The 16,473-nt window shown below is 47.4% G+C and overlaps 1 protein-coding gene across 1 annotated transcript in view; it reads left to right on the top strand.

Moving 5' to 3' along the window:
* Positions 1-16,473, top strand: part of LOC310773103 (formin-1) — a gene marked incomplete at its 5' end in the record, with an annotated part of 88,163 nt that overhangs the window by 29,058 nt on the left and 42,632 nt on the right. Inside the window, 7 exons of the mRNA XM_083633020.1 lie at positions 6,780-6,867; positions 9,912-9,973; positions 11,860-11,948; positions 14,115-14,244; positions 14,519-14,665; positions 14,836-14,895; positions 15,001-15,121. Coding sequence (XP_083489146.1) covers positions 6,780-6,867; positions 9,912-9,973; positions 11,860-11,948; positions 14,115-14,244; positions 14,519-14,665; positions 14,836-14,895; positions 15,001-15,121 — 697 coding nt within the window. The remainder of the gene's footprint in view (positions 1-6,779; positions 6,868-9,911; positions 9,974-11,859; positions 11,949-14,114; positions 14,245-14,518; positions 14,666-14,835; positions 14,896-15,000; positions 15,122-16,473) is intronic.

The following is a 16,473-nucleotide window of genomic DNA, read 5'->3' as shown; positions in this document are numbered from 1 at the left end:
TTGGTATTTTTAGGCTGAACGGCGATACATAATTGTGTATATCTCTGTATTTTCTATGAAGTGGGCTAAATGTTCAGAGCCACATGTGAGATGTCACAAGCACTTTTATTAAAACAACACTGTACTTGACCAAATACCTCTATCGATATTGCAACAATATTGTTGGGATGACTATTGGTGCTTTCTCAAAATGTTTGCACAATGAGCTTTTTGATAAATAATCGTCAGTAATGTGGATATAATGACTAAGTGGGTAAAGGCAAATAATAGAACAGCTAGAACAGTCTGGTATAATTACATCACTTTATTGTTATGCAGCATTTAAAACCAGGAAAAGACAACACTTATGCAATATCATGATATTGGATGCCCAAAATCTAAGACAATATCTAGTCTCATATCACAATATGGATATAATATCAGTATATTGCCTGGCCCTACATTCAGCCGCTTCTCTCTTGCTGCACTGATATAGGAGAAAGCACATGGAGTGCTGTTTGGAAAGTGATGGGTGAGGACTGCTGGACTCTCCATCCAAGTGTCAGCGATAATGACAGTAGTGCAGTTAATCACATATTTAATGTTGCTTTAGTTTACAGATAGTTATCGTAAGGCATTTCTTTTCTCTTACTGCAGCCACCCGCGGACGTAAGTAGCATGCATTCTTATCAAGCTCCTTTTGAGAAGGCTTTTGTATGCTGTCATGTTCAATCATAAATCAAAGCAAGAAAGAACACAAAGTGTACCAGGAAGAAATGGATTTGGGCTCTCCTCAGGTCCTCCCCCAGACTGCTGCCTGCAGTTGCCAGGTCTTGGACTGGCCAGGTCGGCCCAGGCTATCAGGCTATCAGTTTATAATGACTTCACTCCTTCCTGGCCTTTTCATGACGAGCCAACCTAGTAATGTAGGAAGAGCTTCAAAATCATGCTGGTCAAGTTTAAGAGTCCATGCACCGTGTTTTGCATTGGATCTACCATCCCCCTTCCCCCCCCTCCCCACCAGCAAAGTCTTGTTGATGTCAAGTCAAATGCTGCAACCCTGCACTTCTCCTGCAGCCAGAGCTGTGTCAGCGGTCTGGCTGCCTCATGGTCCTTACTGTGGCGTCCAAGCAGTTAAAAATCGGCCACTGGCCCAGACTGTCCCCTCTAAATCCATACACGTTCCCTATTCTGATCAATTTGTCAAGGCTCCAGTCCACTCCAGAGGGCGTGCGTGTGTGTTTTTGTGTGTGTGTGTGTGTGTGTGTGTCTGTGTGTCTGTGTGTGTGTGTGTGTGTGTGTGTGTGTGTGTGTGTGTGTGTGTGTGTGTGTGTGTGTGTGTGTGTGTGTGTCCGTCCGTCCGTGTGTTCTTCTATCCTTTGTCTCCATCCTTGAAACTCTCCAACCTGTCTGGTCACTCTGAAGCGGCAATCGTTCCAACATTTGATCCAGCTCAGACAGCCACATCCAGACAAATCCTGCCAACTGTCTCCTGTCTAGGCTTACGTCAGCCTATGGGAGCTTTGACCCCACTAATGCGACACTATTGAAACAAATTCATATCACTGACGGAACTTTCTGTACAACATAGCATTTGCTTTGGAGCTTTTCATTTGAGAGAAGGCCCTGTATGGTCTGCAGTATAGATATTGTGTATTGGATAGCCATGATTTGATATCTGTGTTTAGACATTTTGTCCTGGGTATTGTGATTACAGAGGAGCCTCATGCATAATAGGAAGGTCTGTGTTTAGGGCCAGCGAGAGTGCTCGCAGTCCAACTCTACGATTACACGGGGAGACAGTGAAAGCCAATATGCAAAGGAATGGATGTTTTCAGCCTACTTGGCAGCTCATTGGAAAGGTCACCGTAATAAAAGTTACTTGTTTACTTCTTCATTTTTCTATCCCTAAAAGTTTATATTCGGAGTCGAAGAGAAATCATCCGAATCATCAACTTGGGATTGCTTCCCAGAAGTTGAGCTGTTTGATCGGTGGGGAGACTGTAGGACTGAGAGAGGGAAGGTGTATAGGAGGACCAAGCTGAGACCGGGCTGTCGGTCTGGACCAAGGACAGTGGATGTGGCGGTCTTAACTTTCTCTGCAGAATCTGACCAGCCAAAGGTCTCTAGCCTCTACCAACACAGACACAGACTCTCTGCCTGCTGCCTCTGTCAGCCCCCCTGTCTGTCTGCACCAAATAGCCGTTCACTAGTTCTGTTGCCAGTGAATCTTTGTTTCAATTATGGTGTTTGTGTCTGTTTGTGTTTCTATGGATGTATCCTTGTGTGTGTGTGTGTGTGTGTGTGTGTGTGTGTGTGTGTGTGTGTGTGTGTGTTTGCACAGACATGTGTATGTGTTTACAGTATGCGTGTGTGCACGCGTGCGATGACAGTACGTCTTCATGCGTCGTTACGCGCTCGCTCAGAAAGTGTTGCCAGATCATGGCAAACGCGGCAGCCCGCGGCTTTGTTCAGAGAGAGGAGATGAGTGGGAGAGAATGGAATGTGTGTGTACATTATGCATATGAGCCGTTTTCCCCACTCTCCAAGAACTCCACACGCCAATGTAGCCGATGCCTACACGAGTGAGTTAATCTCTATCATGTGTGCCACGCAAAAATCAAAGCACTTGTTTACTCTGGAGCCCTTTCTCTCTGCTGATTACCATATCAAAGGCGAGGGGATGACATGGAAGACGGCTTCTCCCACCCGCTCCAGACCAGACCGGACCGGACCGGGGGTATAATTGCAGGCATGTGGCTTCACTCCCGCTGGGTAGAAGAGGCAATGAAGACGGGCCACTTGTGGGGGGCCTGCGCGCCCGAGAGGATGCAGTGTCAGTGCATTCAGGGTGCGAGGATGAGGGGGCCTTTGGAGAGAGAGGGATGGAGGGGTAGATTAGGATGAGGGGGCCTTTGGAGAGAGAGGGATGGAGGAGTAGATTAGGATGAGGGGCCTTTGGAGAGAGAGGGATGGAGGAGTAGATTAGGATGAGGGGCCTTTGGAGAGAGAGGGATGGAGGGGTAGATTAGGATGAGGGGCCTTTGGAGAGAGAGGGATGGAGGGGTAGATTAGGATGAGGGGGCCTTTGGAGAGAGAGGGATGGAGGGGTAGATTAGGATGAGGGGGCCTTTGGAGAGAGAGGGATGGAGGAGTAGATTAGGATGAGGGGCCTTTGGAGAGAGAGGGATGGAGGGGTAGATTAGGATGAGGGGCCTTTGGAGAGAGAGGGATGGAGGGGTAGATTAGGATGAGGGGCCTTTGGAGAGAGAGGGATGGAGGGGTAGATTAGGATGAGGGGCCTTTGGAGAGAGAGGGATGGAGGGGTAGATTAGGATGAGGGGGCCTTTGTAGAGAGAGGGATGGAGGGGTAGATTAGGATGAGGGGCCTTTGGAGAGAGAGGGATGGAGGGGTAGATTAGGATGAGGGGCCTTTGGAGAGAGAGGGATGGAGGGGTAGATTAGGATGAGGGGGCCTTTGGAGAGAGAGGGATGGAGGGGTAGATTAGGATGAGGGGGCCTTTGGAGAGAGAGGGATGGAGGGGTAGATTAGGATGAGGGGGCCTTTGGAGAGAGAGGGATGGAGGGGTAGATTAGGATGAGGGGCCTTTGGAGAGAGAGGGATGGAGGGGTAGATTAGGATGAGGGGGCCTTTTGAGAGAGAGGGATGGAGGAGTAGATTAGGATGAGGGGGCCTTTTGAGAGAGAGGGATGGAGGGGTAGATTAGGATGAGGGGGCCTTTGGAGAGAGAGGGATGGAGGGGTAGATTAGGATGAGGGGGCCTTTTGAGAGAGAGGGATGGAGGGGTAGATTAGGATGAGGGGCCTTTGGAGAGAGAGGGATGGAGGGGTAGATTAGGATGAGGGGGCCTTTGGAGAGAGAGGGATGGAGGAGTAGATTAGGATGAGGGGGCCTTTTGAGAGAGAGGGATGGAGGGGTAGATTAGGATGAGGGGCCTTTGGAGAGAGAGGGATGGAGGGGTAGATTAGGATGAGGGGCCTTTGGAGAGAGAGGGATGGAGGGGTAGATTAGGATGAGGGGCCTTTGGAGAGAGAGGGATGGAGGGGTAGATTAGGATGAGGGGCCTTTGGAGAGAGAGGGATGGAGGGGTAGATTAGGATGAGGGGCCTTGGAGAGAGAGGGATGGAGGGGTAGATTAGGATGAGGGGCCTTTGGAGAGAGAGGAATGGAGGAGTAGATTAGGATGAGGGGCCTTGGAGAGAGAGGGATGGAGGAGTAGATTAGGATGAGGGGGCCTTTGGAGAGAGAGCGATGGAGGGGTAGATTAGGATGATGGGCCTTTGGAGAGAGAGGGATGGAGGGGTAGATTAGGATGATGGGCCTTGGAGAGAGAGGGATGGAGGAGTAGATTAGGATGATGGGCCTTTGGAGAGAGAGGGATGGAGGGGTAGATTAGGAGAGAAGGAGATGAAGAAATCAAGTGAGTTATGAGGGCTGTTCGCTTATGCACATCGCTAACACGGTAAACACAAAACGGCAATTTCCTCTACCCACATAAATCAAGTCTGTATCAAGTTTATACACCGCAGATCTCCTTAAACAAATAGTGGTCTTAACTGTTTTAGAATCATGGCTCGTGGGAATGACTTATGAGCAATCATAGTGCGTTTATTAAAGGCATATTTGAAGAGTTGGCTATGACGTGAGAGAGTGGGTGTAAGATTAACACCGCCGGGCGAGGTGGAGGATGTGGAGTATGGTAGGTGGTTATTGATGGGAAGGCTTGATCCATTTGTTATTGTAACGTCTCCCCCGGGTGATTCCACCAGGCAGATAGTCAGACAGACAGTCACCATGGAGCGGGCCCACTGCTCCACGGCTGGCTGTGTAAACTATCTGCTTTGCTCTGAACCTGCAGCACCCCGCCTAACACCAGCCACCTGCTTCAGCTCAAACCACTGACACTCCCACAGTCTCCTATCACTTGCTTTCTTGATTTGCCTCTCTTTCTGTCTGTCTCTCTCTCTCTCTCTCTCTCTCTCCCTCTCTTCTCCCCCCTTCCTCTCTCTTTGACCTACCAATGTATGAAAGTGTCCATTGCACTATCAAACAAAATCTATTGCAAGCTCCTGAGTGCCTTCAGCTTGAGTAACCAGTTTCGGGTGAGATCTTCTCTTGCTGTCCACATGAGGGAGCTGTTAGCTATTGCTGTCTACCTGACACCAGTCTCAGCATCAGCATCGCAAGACGAACTTGCTCACTCTGGCTCTTTGCGTGTCTGAAAGCAAGCATCCAGCATCAGTTGTCTTTCCTCATTAAGCTAACTGTTTAGGCTAATTGGCGAGTTCTGGAGCCACAGCGAGCGGGAAGGGTTCCTGGGCCGCTTTTAGTGTGGCCCGTCCAAAGTGCTTAATTAGAGGTGTTGGGAAAGCCTGCTACTGCGTCTCAAGTCCCCAGAGTGGGAGATCCATAGAGCTGGAAGCAGCATGGCACCCACTAACGCACTGTAATGCAATACCCACTTCTAAGGCTTCTGCTCCCCAGTTCCCCACTGGACAGCCCAGTAGCCGTAATAGCTAATGAAGAAGCCTGACACATTAAGTTTTAGAGCAGGGCTTTACCTTGCCAAAACTCTCTCTGGCTTTATGACTAATTCACTCATAAGTAATTGTGACCATGTGTAGGCACAAATAAAAATCCTGTGAATTTATAGTTTGTTATAAAAGCTTTTTGCCTTGCTCTTCTAGACTGTCCTTTTATGGTGCCATTTTTGCCTTTGTACTTTCACTGCGACTTGATATTTTTTGATTATATCACACATGCTCTTTGGGGAACTGGAGGGGGCACTTTCCCTGTCAAACATGGCCTGATGTAACTTGGCAAAGGGTGTCTCAGCCATGTGCGTGCATTTCCCACTCTTTTGCATCACGGTGATGGGTTATGACATCACGGTGATGGGTTATGGACACGGTGATGGGTTATGACATCACGGTGATCGGTTATGACAACATGTGTTGATTAGTCTGGCCGGTGGGGGTCAAACCAGAGGATTCATAGACTAGTGTGACCGGGGCTTCATGCAGCCTGTCTCTCTCTTCATCTATCATCTGCTTCCCCGGCCTGGGAAGTGACCAAGTGATTTCTACCGGCCTCTCAGAGCAGAAAATGTATTCTCAATCTGTTCCTCAATTTGTTTCATGTAATTGGTTGGGTAACTGAATTGGAGAAAGCAAGGGTAGAATTTGAAATCAAGTGTGATGAAAAGCAGTTATTTTAATTAATAATTCTGGCATATGAAGTGAGTGACAATATGATTATTTGTGACCTACTCTGACCAAATCAGTCGCTTGTCGCACTCGCCTGTTAGTGGAGAAACGTGATTTTATCAGAAAATATTGATTTCTGCTGTTTTGGGGTTTCTTCAGATTATAGTCAAATAAAGCCTTGGCTTTCATTCTGTGTAAAGATTATTGTGAAATTTGACCGCTAAATATACTTTTGAAGCTCTTGAAGGTAGAGTGACAAAACTGAAACTATACTGCGTTGACAGAGCCTGCTGCTCTCTGCTGCACGTGCCCTGCTCACGTTGCCAGTTAAACAGGTTTGTAAGTACTTGTAAATAGTAGGCTTTTCACATTTAAAAGCTACATCATAATAATAAAGATAAGGTTATAGTCTGTGGTTCAGAAGTTTATTTTTTTATTTTTTATAAAGACTCATCCTGAAAAATGTAAGCATTCAATACATTCTCTGAATGAATGAGAATTCTATTTTGGAACCTTAATACTAATCCTATCTCTAGTTTCACAATATGATTCTTGACTGTTTCTCTTCTTAGATCATCAAGCTGTTGGATGGGAAGCGCTCACAAGCAGTTGGCATCCTCATATCCAGCCTGCATCTGGAGATGAAGGACATTCAGCAAGGTGCGGACTACTTTCTGTTTCTCAGCAGGACTGTCTGGCAGCATGTGCACAGTAGGATATCATTTCATCTCTTTGTAGGAAGGAGCTCTTACTGAGATTCAACAGTAATAAACTGAATTTACAGTCCCATTTAGCAATAAATTGGGGATGACTCTTGATGAAATGCAGATGGGGTTATTTTTAGAGATGAGATAGCAAGGCATGCAGCAGAAAATCATTTCCTTCCTCTTGACCGCCGCTAATTTGTAACTAGAACCGCTTTTTATGTATTAATTTGCGTTTCAAGTGGAACATGGATGTTTCTTTTTTCCCCCAGTGGGGAAGGAAAATCACTCGATTTGTCAAAATGTGAGACGGCAACACTGGGATAAAACCAGCCTTTCAGCATTTCTGTCAGGCTTGGTTGAAACCCCTCGTGCGCTGGTTAAAATCAAATTGCAATCTCCCTAAGAGCATGAGCAATGGAAGAAGTGCATGGAATGATTGTATGATTGTGTGTTCCTGTGGAAAATGCAGACGTGTGTGTGTGTGTGTGTGTGTGTGTGTGTGTGTGTGTGTGTGTGTGTGTGTGTGTGTGTGTGTGTGTGTGTGTGTGTGTGTGTGTGTGTATATGAATGTGTGCGTAAACACATAGTTTGCGTGTTGGGGACAGCGTAGACGGGCCAGCACTTGGTCTGAGCCTGGGACTGTGGCGGAGAGAGGCTGCCGCCTGCTAGTCTGAGCATGCGGCCAACAGATCTGTTTATTGTAGCCAGTGACGGTTTCCACAAGCCTAATGGGAGCGACACCCCGCTAATGATCTGAGCGTGTATAAAGCCACCTTCCACAGTTAGCAGACACCACACTGCCACATAAAAGCCACCTCAGATGCAAGCCAAGCAGCATGTAGGACCAGGCCGCGCTCACGTTGTTCCCCCCCCCTTTCCGTTCCCTTGTCTCTCTGTCCCCAAGTCAGTGTGTAGAGGTGGAAAAGGACCAATGAAAGGCCCTGCTCTCTCCCAGCGTGTGGCTGCTTCCTTCTGCCTTAATGGGAGGTGTAGGTTGAAACGGACAATTTGAATCTGACAATGAAGGACAGCGCCTTAATAAGCACTTCTAAGGGCCTCGCCTGCTCGCCTTGCCCTTTGTTGCCAAATTAAAAGGACATGGGACATGTAATGTAATTAGAGCTACTAGGGAGGGAGAGAGAGCGAGGGAGGGAGGGAGGGGAGGGGAGGGAGTGGGTGGGCAGCGCTCTGGTTAAGGGAGAGGGGGTCAACTGCACCCCTGCCCGAGTGACTGGGGGACCTCAAGGGCCACCATGGTTCAAGGCCAAAGGGAGGCTTTCCCCCACACATCACTTCACCGCACACACACACACACACACACAAACACACACACACACACACACACACACACACACACACACACACACACGCCCCACTTAAACGACACACCGAAGCCGATGAGTGCAAAGTGGAAGGAGAGGGTGTGAGGGCGGTTGGCAGGCAGGCTTTGATCTGTGGGTGTGGAGAGATATCCGGCTCCCCTCGGCTCCCAGCGCTCCTGTGCACACCGGACCAGGCCCCCCTTTGGTGTGTGATTGACGGCTGCATGGCTGAGGGACTGAATAATCCACTCTAATAAGATGTAGGAAATGGACCTCCAGCGTTCTCTCTGATCCAGACATTGGGAACACATTGACGGCTTCTCCACGACAGGAGTGGCTGGGAACCCGGAATGCAAAGCGTTACCTCGTTATTCGGAAGGGCAGCGTGCTATTGAGAAGACTCGATAAATCTAAAAAAAACACGTGAATTCTAGCCTCGTACTTTTGGTCACCTTGAATCCTAGCCGTTATCTGGACATTCTTCAGTGATGGCTTGTCACATTTAGTGACTGATATGGGAGCCGTGGGTGGTGTGCAGAGTGCAGGGTGGTGTGCAGAGTGCAGACCTCCTTCAGCTGACAGCGACCAGACAGCCGTCAGCTGATCCAGGAGCGCTGGAGCCATCCTCCCCTCCTCCCTCGCTAAACCCATAAACCCGTGACACCTCTCCGACACAGAACAGGAGTCACTTTCTCTTCCCCTGCACTCTTTTATATGCTAGCTTCCACGCTCCCACTCTTCCACTCACTTTCCCCCCCTTTGAGTGAAAGGACACCAGCCGGCAGCCTGCAGGCAGCGAAGGCAAAGACACTAAGCGCTCCCTCATGCCATCAAGTCATGATCCCCACCAGCCTCTCACTGCATTCTCTCTGTCTCTCTATTTAGCCCTTTCTCTCTGCCTCTCCTCCCACCTCTTTCATGACCTGCGTCTCGCTCCTCTCTCCCTCTCCTGCCCCCACTCTCAAAATCATTATGCTTGGCTGTGGTGGTTCTAGCCCTGGGCCCAGGGGTTAAGCAGTTACAGGCTTTCTGCTGCGTAGAGGAGAGGAGGGAAGAGAAGAGGAGACGAGGAGAGAGGAGAGGAGAGGAGAGCAGCGTCGGTGTTGGCCCAGGATGTGGGGGCTCGTCCTCGGTCTGCCCCACGGCCTGGCCACATTCCCAGCTCCACCACCTCAAGCTAATATTCCCGATTACTCACTTCTGATAGGTGTATAATTCGACTACATGGTAACTGAATGATGTGTTTTGGCTGTTATGCGGAGCGTAGAAGTCCTGCGTACAAAAATAGAGCATGTGTGGTTTTCGTTTAAAAATGACCTCTTCTAAAATCTGATTCCCTACCTTCATTGTACAACTTTGGTTTTGAAAGTCAAAGTCTCAAATTTTGTGGTTTTGTCATTAATTTTCCACCCTTGGGACGTGGTCTGTGTTGTCATTACATCCCCCTGCAATATACATCATCACAGGAGCTTACCGTTAGGGTTTGCCACAAATATAATTTCTTATTACCCAACATTTTCCAAAATGACAGGGCTATCGTGTGTTTACATCCCTGATCGGAAAACCAAGTTTGTTCTTCAGACCCTGGCAGCAGTTAAAAGGCAGCATGCCTTGGCTAAGATCATATCCATTTATAAGACTGAAATGCTTATAATAAATATCTTTACTGTTCCAGCTGTTCTGACTGTGGACAACTCTGTGGTGGATTTGGAGACCATTGAGGCTTTATATGAAAATGTAAGTATGAGGGGAGAGGGCTGTGTGAGGTGGTAGAAGAAGTGAGAAGTATGAGCCTGTAAATTCATCTGATAGCTTGAGAGAAACTAGAGATGCCAGATTATTTTTATTGCTACAAACAAGTCTTTCACCTGGGTTCCATAGCCTGTAGGCCCTACAGCTTGTTCTCAGTCATGCCAGCTTTTTGTTATTATGCTTCAGTCCTCTGATGCTCGCAGAACATATTCAGCTCTGTCAGTGTATGTCTTATTGTACTGTTATACTGTGTGTTGTTGGCTTTGTCAGTGTATGTCTTATTGTACTGTTATACTGTGTGTTGTTGGCATCTCGCACGCTATGCGCGTTCGATTCCTAGGCTCGCCCGCTGCGCGCCCTCGTCTGCCCTGCAGCTTGCCGAGCTGGCCCTGCAGCTCGCATACGCAGCTCGCCTGCCCTATTGGCGCATGCACAATGTCTCCCTCTCCACTCTCTCCCTCAGTCTCTCTCCCCCTCTCTGTCTCACTCAGTCTCTCCCCCTCTGTCTCTCCCTCTCCTCTCTCTCCCTCGCCCTCAGTCTCTCTCCCTCTCCTCCCTCTCCCTTAGTCTCTCTCTCTCTCTCCCTCAGTCTCTCTCCCCCCTCTCTCTCTCCCTCAGTCTCTCCCCACTCTGTCTCTCCCTCTCCACCAGTCTCTCTCCCTCCGCTCTCTCCCTCTCCCGCAGTCTCTCTCCCTCTCCCTCAGTCTCTCTCCCCCTCTCCTCTCTCTCGTGTTTGTGTGTGTGTGTGTGTGTGTGTGTGTGTGTGTGTGTGTGTGTGTGTGTGTGTCAGTCACTGATGACATAATGCCATCAGTGACATCATCACTGAACTATGCCTCAGCCTTAGGGCAATCAGCCTTAGGGCAATTAGGGCAATTAATCTGCCCTAATTAAAAAATCCGGCTCTGTCAGGTCAGGTCACCCGCACAGGTGCCCTTTACACCCCCTGAAAGTTTCAGCCTGATCGCACGTAAAACGGCATAGCTGTGGCTGGACAAAATTCTTGAAACAGACAAACAAACAGACAAACAGAGTCCACATTGCCAAATTTATATATAATAACTGTATATAATACGATAGATATATGTTGTGGGCTCTGTCAGTGTGTCTTATTATACTGTTCAGTGTTTCCCCTACCATTCTACAGGCCTGGCGGGCCCGCCAGGCCAACAGCGCCCCCGCCAGGCCAGAAAGAAAATTGATGCGAACAGGTTAGCTAAAAGTTTAGCGTCGCCAGCGAGGGCCCCCACCGTTGTGGTTGGGGTACGTTTCGAAATCCCTCCAGACCTGAAACATTTTTTAGGGAAACACTGCTGTTATACTGTGTGTTGTGGGCTCTGTCAGTGTGTCTTATCATACTGTTATACTGTGTGTTGTGGGCTCTGTCAGTGTGTCTTATTATACTGTTATACTGTGTGTTGTGGGCTCTGTCAGTGTGTCTTATCATACTGTTATACTGTGTGTTGTGGGCTCTGTCAGTGTGTCTTATTATACTGTTATACTGTGTGTTGTGGGCTCTGTCAGTGTGTCTTATCATACTGTTATACTGTGTGTTGTGGGCTCTGTCAGTGTGTCTTATTATACTGTTATACTGTGTGTTGTGGGCTCTGTCAGTGTGTCTTATCATACTGTTATACTGTGTGTTGTGGGCTCTGTCAGTGTGTCTTATCATACTGTTATACTGTGTGTTGTGGGCTCTGTCAGTGTGTCTTATCATACTGTTATACTGTGTGTTGTGGGTCATTATAGAACATATTCAGCTCGGTCAGTGTGTCTTATCATACTGTTATACTGTGTGTTGTGGGTCATTATAGAAGCTTGGTCAGTGTGTCTGATTATACTGTAATACTGTGTGTTGTGGGTCATTATAGAGGGCAACCAGTGACGAGATGGACAGGATTAAGAAACATTATGAGACGTCCAAAGAGGATGAGGTCAAGCTGCTGGACAAGCCTGAACAGTAAGCACTTCTACCAGTTCAATGTAACAGTTCAAAGATGTATTATAACACTCTGTACAGAAAAGTATACATCATACAGACAGTGGAATATCTGGCTTTCACAGAAATATCGGTATCAATATTATATTATAGGGGTTCCCAAACTTAAGAATTCCGGGGCCCACTTTGAAATCTGAAAATCATTGAATATCACACATGCCCACCCAACCCTTTAATCACAACTCTGATCAACACACGTAACTAAGATGATGTATTTCCCTATTTTTTTATTTCATTAACAGAGCATGTGAATTTGAGCATATGGCAAATTAATAATAATGAGAAGTATTTGCGTGCACAGGGGTTAAAGTGGGATTTGGCAGGTGATTTTGAAAAGAGAATGCAGAAGCATTTCACTTCCTACCCTCTAACCAATACACTGCACTTCTTTTTGCTTTTAGCTAGATTGAATTAAAATGAGCCTGACATGGTTTGAAAGCTGGCAGGCTGGGGTACGTCACCCAAATATGTCTTATTAATCACATTAGTAATGTGTGTTACAATAGCGTTAGCTCAAATGCTAACATTAAACAGTATGTGGATGGAGAATGCTAACACCATGTTCCAGGATGTATAGTAAAATAAAAACACTGATTTGGGTGGTCTAACCTAGTTTGTTAGTGCAGGGGTTCCCAAACTTAAGAATGCCTGAAAATCTTCCGGGGCCCACCCAACTCTTTAATCACAACTCCCTATATAAATCACAATTCCCCTATATATATTTTTATATGTACGGTATGTGAATTTGGGCATACGGAAAATAAATAATCCATCTATATACAAAACATTGAGGCAAAATCCCCAAAAGCCAGATTGCCAACATGTTCTCCCCCTTACTCATCAGCATTAGCACAGGGGTTAAAGTGAGATTTAGCAGGTAGTTTTGAAATGAAGCTGTTATAGATAATAGACCTGTAAAATTAGTTAAATTTATGGAGAAAAGGAGGAAAAAAAGAGGATATTCGCACACTTTAGTTAGTTCTCAATATTTATTGGCTACAAAATAAAATGCAACGTTTCAACCCAAACAATGGGTCTTCTTTTTTCTTTTTTGCCTGATGAACACCCATTGTTTGGGTTGAAACGCTGCATTTTATTTTGTAGTCAATAAATATTGGGAGCTACTCCAGTTTGCGGCTATCCACTTTTTTTTAATCTTCATATAAACGTGTATCCAGCACCTGGCCTAAAAACAGGTTGGATGTGCACACAACTACTCCACTGAACTCGTTTATTAAAGGAAACAGCATGAAGTCGTTCAACCCTAACCCATTGTTTTGAGGTTTTCCGCAATCCTATCAACGGACTAATGAAATACTTCCTCACAGCTAAGCCATAATGAGGGGATATTGGAGTAAGGCAGCACTTACAGATGGTGGCATCATTTAACTATTTATTCACACTAGGCAAATAATCTAAGTGTTTTACCACTTTCTTGCCCGTTTCTTCCATTACTTTGCTCAATAATGTTGTCACATGTCCTTTCCTCTAAATATAGATAGAAAATATACAGTGAGGGGGATCTTCACACTGCTAAGATTATATATGCCCTCATATCTGTATGTGCGTGCACCTCTGTCCGTGCACATGCTTGGTGTTGGTGCTGTAGTTCCCATCCTGTCAGGGTTATGTAGTCCGGGCCAGTTAACGAGGCCCGGTCCCAGCGGTGCCGCTTAGCCTGGCCCTTCCTATTTCCATGTTTGACCAGAGCTGTCACTACGGCTGCCTGAGTCATCCCTACTCAGTGTCTCCCTCCATCAGTGGGCCCTAATCACACAGGATGTTCCCGCTCCGCTCCCCTCCGACACGGCACTGTTTACACGAGTCGTCCCGCATCAGGCCAAAGCTACCTTTGATCAATCACCCTGCGCCGCTCACTGCTTTCCCTCTCGCCGACCCCGCGGACCTTTCAAACCCAGCCGAGCAGCACCGCTCATGGCTATCAGCTGCCTGCCCGCCTGCCTGCGAACAGCAACACTGACTCAGCCACCCTGCATGGGGAAGCGCGGCCTGCCAAGGAACCCAAAATAGTTCTTCCTGTTGGACATTTTGTTTAATTCTGTCATAACACATCACACCCTGTTCTCCCCCCCCCCCTCCTCCCGCTCCTCCCCTCGTGTTTTCCAGGTTCCTCTATGAGCTCTCCCAGATTCCCGACTTCCCGGGCCGGGCCCACTGCATCATCTTCCAGTCGGTGTTCCTCGATAGCATCTCCTCCATCCGGCGCAAGGTGGAGATTGTCTCCAATGTCAGCAAAGTAAGACCACCACCACACCAGTGCATGCCGTTTTAGAAGAGAAGTGCCATTATACCGCTAGCGGTATAGCTAACCCAGAGGCCGTGTGTGTGTGTGTGTGTGTGTGTGTGTGTGTGTGTGTGTGTGTGTGTGTGTGTGTGTGTGTGTGTGTGTGTGTGTGTGTGTGTGTGTGTGTGTGTGTGTGTGTGTGTGTGTGTGTGTGTGTGTGTGTGTGTGTGTGCGTGCGTGCGTGTGTGTGTGTGCGCATGTTTGTGTGCATGCGTGTGTGTGTCAGGAGCTCCTGGAGGGCAATAGTTTGCGGGAGGTGATGGGTCTGGTTCTGGCCTTTGGGAACTATATGAACGGAGGGAACAGGACAAGAGGCCAGGCTGATGGCTTCGGACTAGAGATCCTCCCCAAATTGAAGGACGTCAAGAGCAGGGTAACTTGTGTCTTTTCCTTTTACACCGTAATACCCAGCTAAAGTATCATCAGTTAGTGGTAGATGTTGGATAAGTAGAACCATACCATAAAATAATGATGTATCAATGATGAACATAATGTGAAGCCTCATTGCAATCTAGTCTTAATCGCTGGTCATTTCTCCCTCAGGACAATCGTATCAATCTGGTGGATTACGTTGTGTCGTACTACCTGCGCAATCTAGATCCGGTATGGCACTGTCACTCAAAATATCACATTATTAAAACCTCCGTTACCTGAGGATACATGACAGAATGGTTGCTGATATGCTTTCTGTTTGTTCCCCTGCTCCAGGATGCCGGTACAGATAAGAGTGTGTTCCCTCTGCCCGAGCCTCAGGACTTCTTACAGGCCAGCCAGGTCAAGTTTGATGACCTCACCAAGGATACCAGGAAGCTGAAAAGAGATCTGACTGGTAGGACATGCCCCTTTTTTATCTGCTACTAGATTGATTTCCAGTGTGGGTATGAAGGGTTAAACTGCACACTACATGTCTGGGTTTTCAAAGAAAAAAGAAAAAAAAAACATTTTAGCTCTTAGGTAATTTCCAAAGAAACATTTTTTTTCTTTTTTCTTTGGAAATCAGTCTGTGTAATTATGTATGCTGTCTTCCTTCACCAGAGGAGTTTAAATGTAAATGTACATCCCATGCACTTTTCCTGCACTGTTCAGAGAGGTTTGCGGGCGTATTCAGGACCTCGGATGGCCTGAAGCAGCTTTTCTCAGTTTCCAGACATTGCATCCTGCATTAACAACCGTATCATCACAACACCACAACCTTTCCCCCTTCAAGAGCGATGAAGCTCAAGCAGCATCTTCATTTGTCTGTCTCCAGAGCACTTCAAGCGAGAGCAAAGTCCAATGCATTAAGGAAACATCACAATGACGTTTGGCGGCTAAATAGGTAGAAGTGCTTTCGGTGTTCCGCGCAGATCGCGTCGCGAGCGCCGAGCCACTCAGTAACCTAGCCTCTCCGTCAGCCAGCCAGTCAGGCAGTCTTGGCCGGGGCCATGCGGGGGTTAAAGGCGATGCCCCCCAGCGCCCCCCGGTGTCTGTCGTTATTTAAATCAACCAATAATACGGCATATGAAAGCAATTAGATATGCTCCGCAACTCTCCCCTACGTTTTTTAGATCGCTGTTAAAGCCCGCTCCTCTCTGACCCGGGGGAAAAATACAAAGAGTCTGCTAAAGTACCCAGACCCACCTCAAGCTGTCACTCATTTATTAGGAAAAATGGAAGACTTGAAGACAATAAATGCAACATAAGGGCCCTCGTATTTGATCTCGACTGCAGCAAAGTCTGGCGCGGGGAGTCCTCAGGGGTATTAGCAGCACAGGGCGAGCATTGAATTCTGGATGTTTGGTGAGCTCCACCTATGACTCCCACCATTTTTATACTCTCCGCCAGCCGCCAGGAATAAATATTTATGCCTGGCTATTATAAACCAGCCTAAAGAAAGCAACTGGATTTAATTATGAAGCTAGCGCAGATCACTTCCATCCACATTCTGAACAGTGTCTTGACACAGAGCGGGGAACACTGAATCACACCTCGGTTTACTCCGTCTGTTTGACTTGGAGACATCATGCAAGGCTTCCCGCGCCTCACCTGATCCAGAGGTGGAGATTGCAGTAGTTGGCAGTGTCTCGCCCCCACCCCCTTTGGTCAAGGGTCAGAAGACACTCCGCTAGCTTGGCTCTCCCTGCTTAGACCCCTGTGTGTAGTAGCCACTGACAATATTTGTATGTGTGTGATGTTTGTACT

This window comes from Poromitra crassiceps (assembly GCF_964638095.1).
Source record: "Poromitra crassiceps genome assembly, chromosome: 3".
Classification (NCBI taxonomy): Eukaryota; Metazoa; Chordata; class Actinopteri; order Beryciformes; family Melamphaidae; genus Poromitra; species Poromitra crassiceps.
This window is presented reverse-complemented; position numbering and strand designations above follow the sequence as displayed.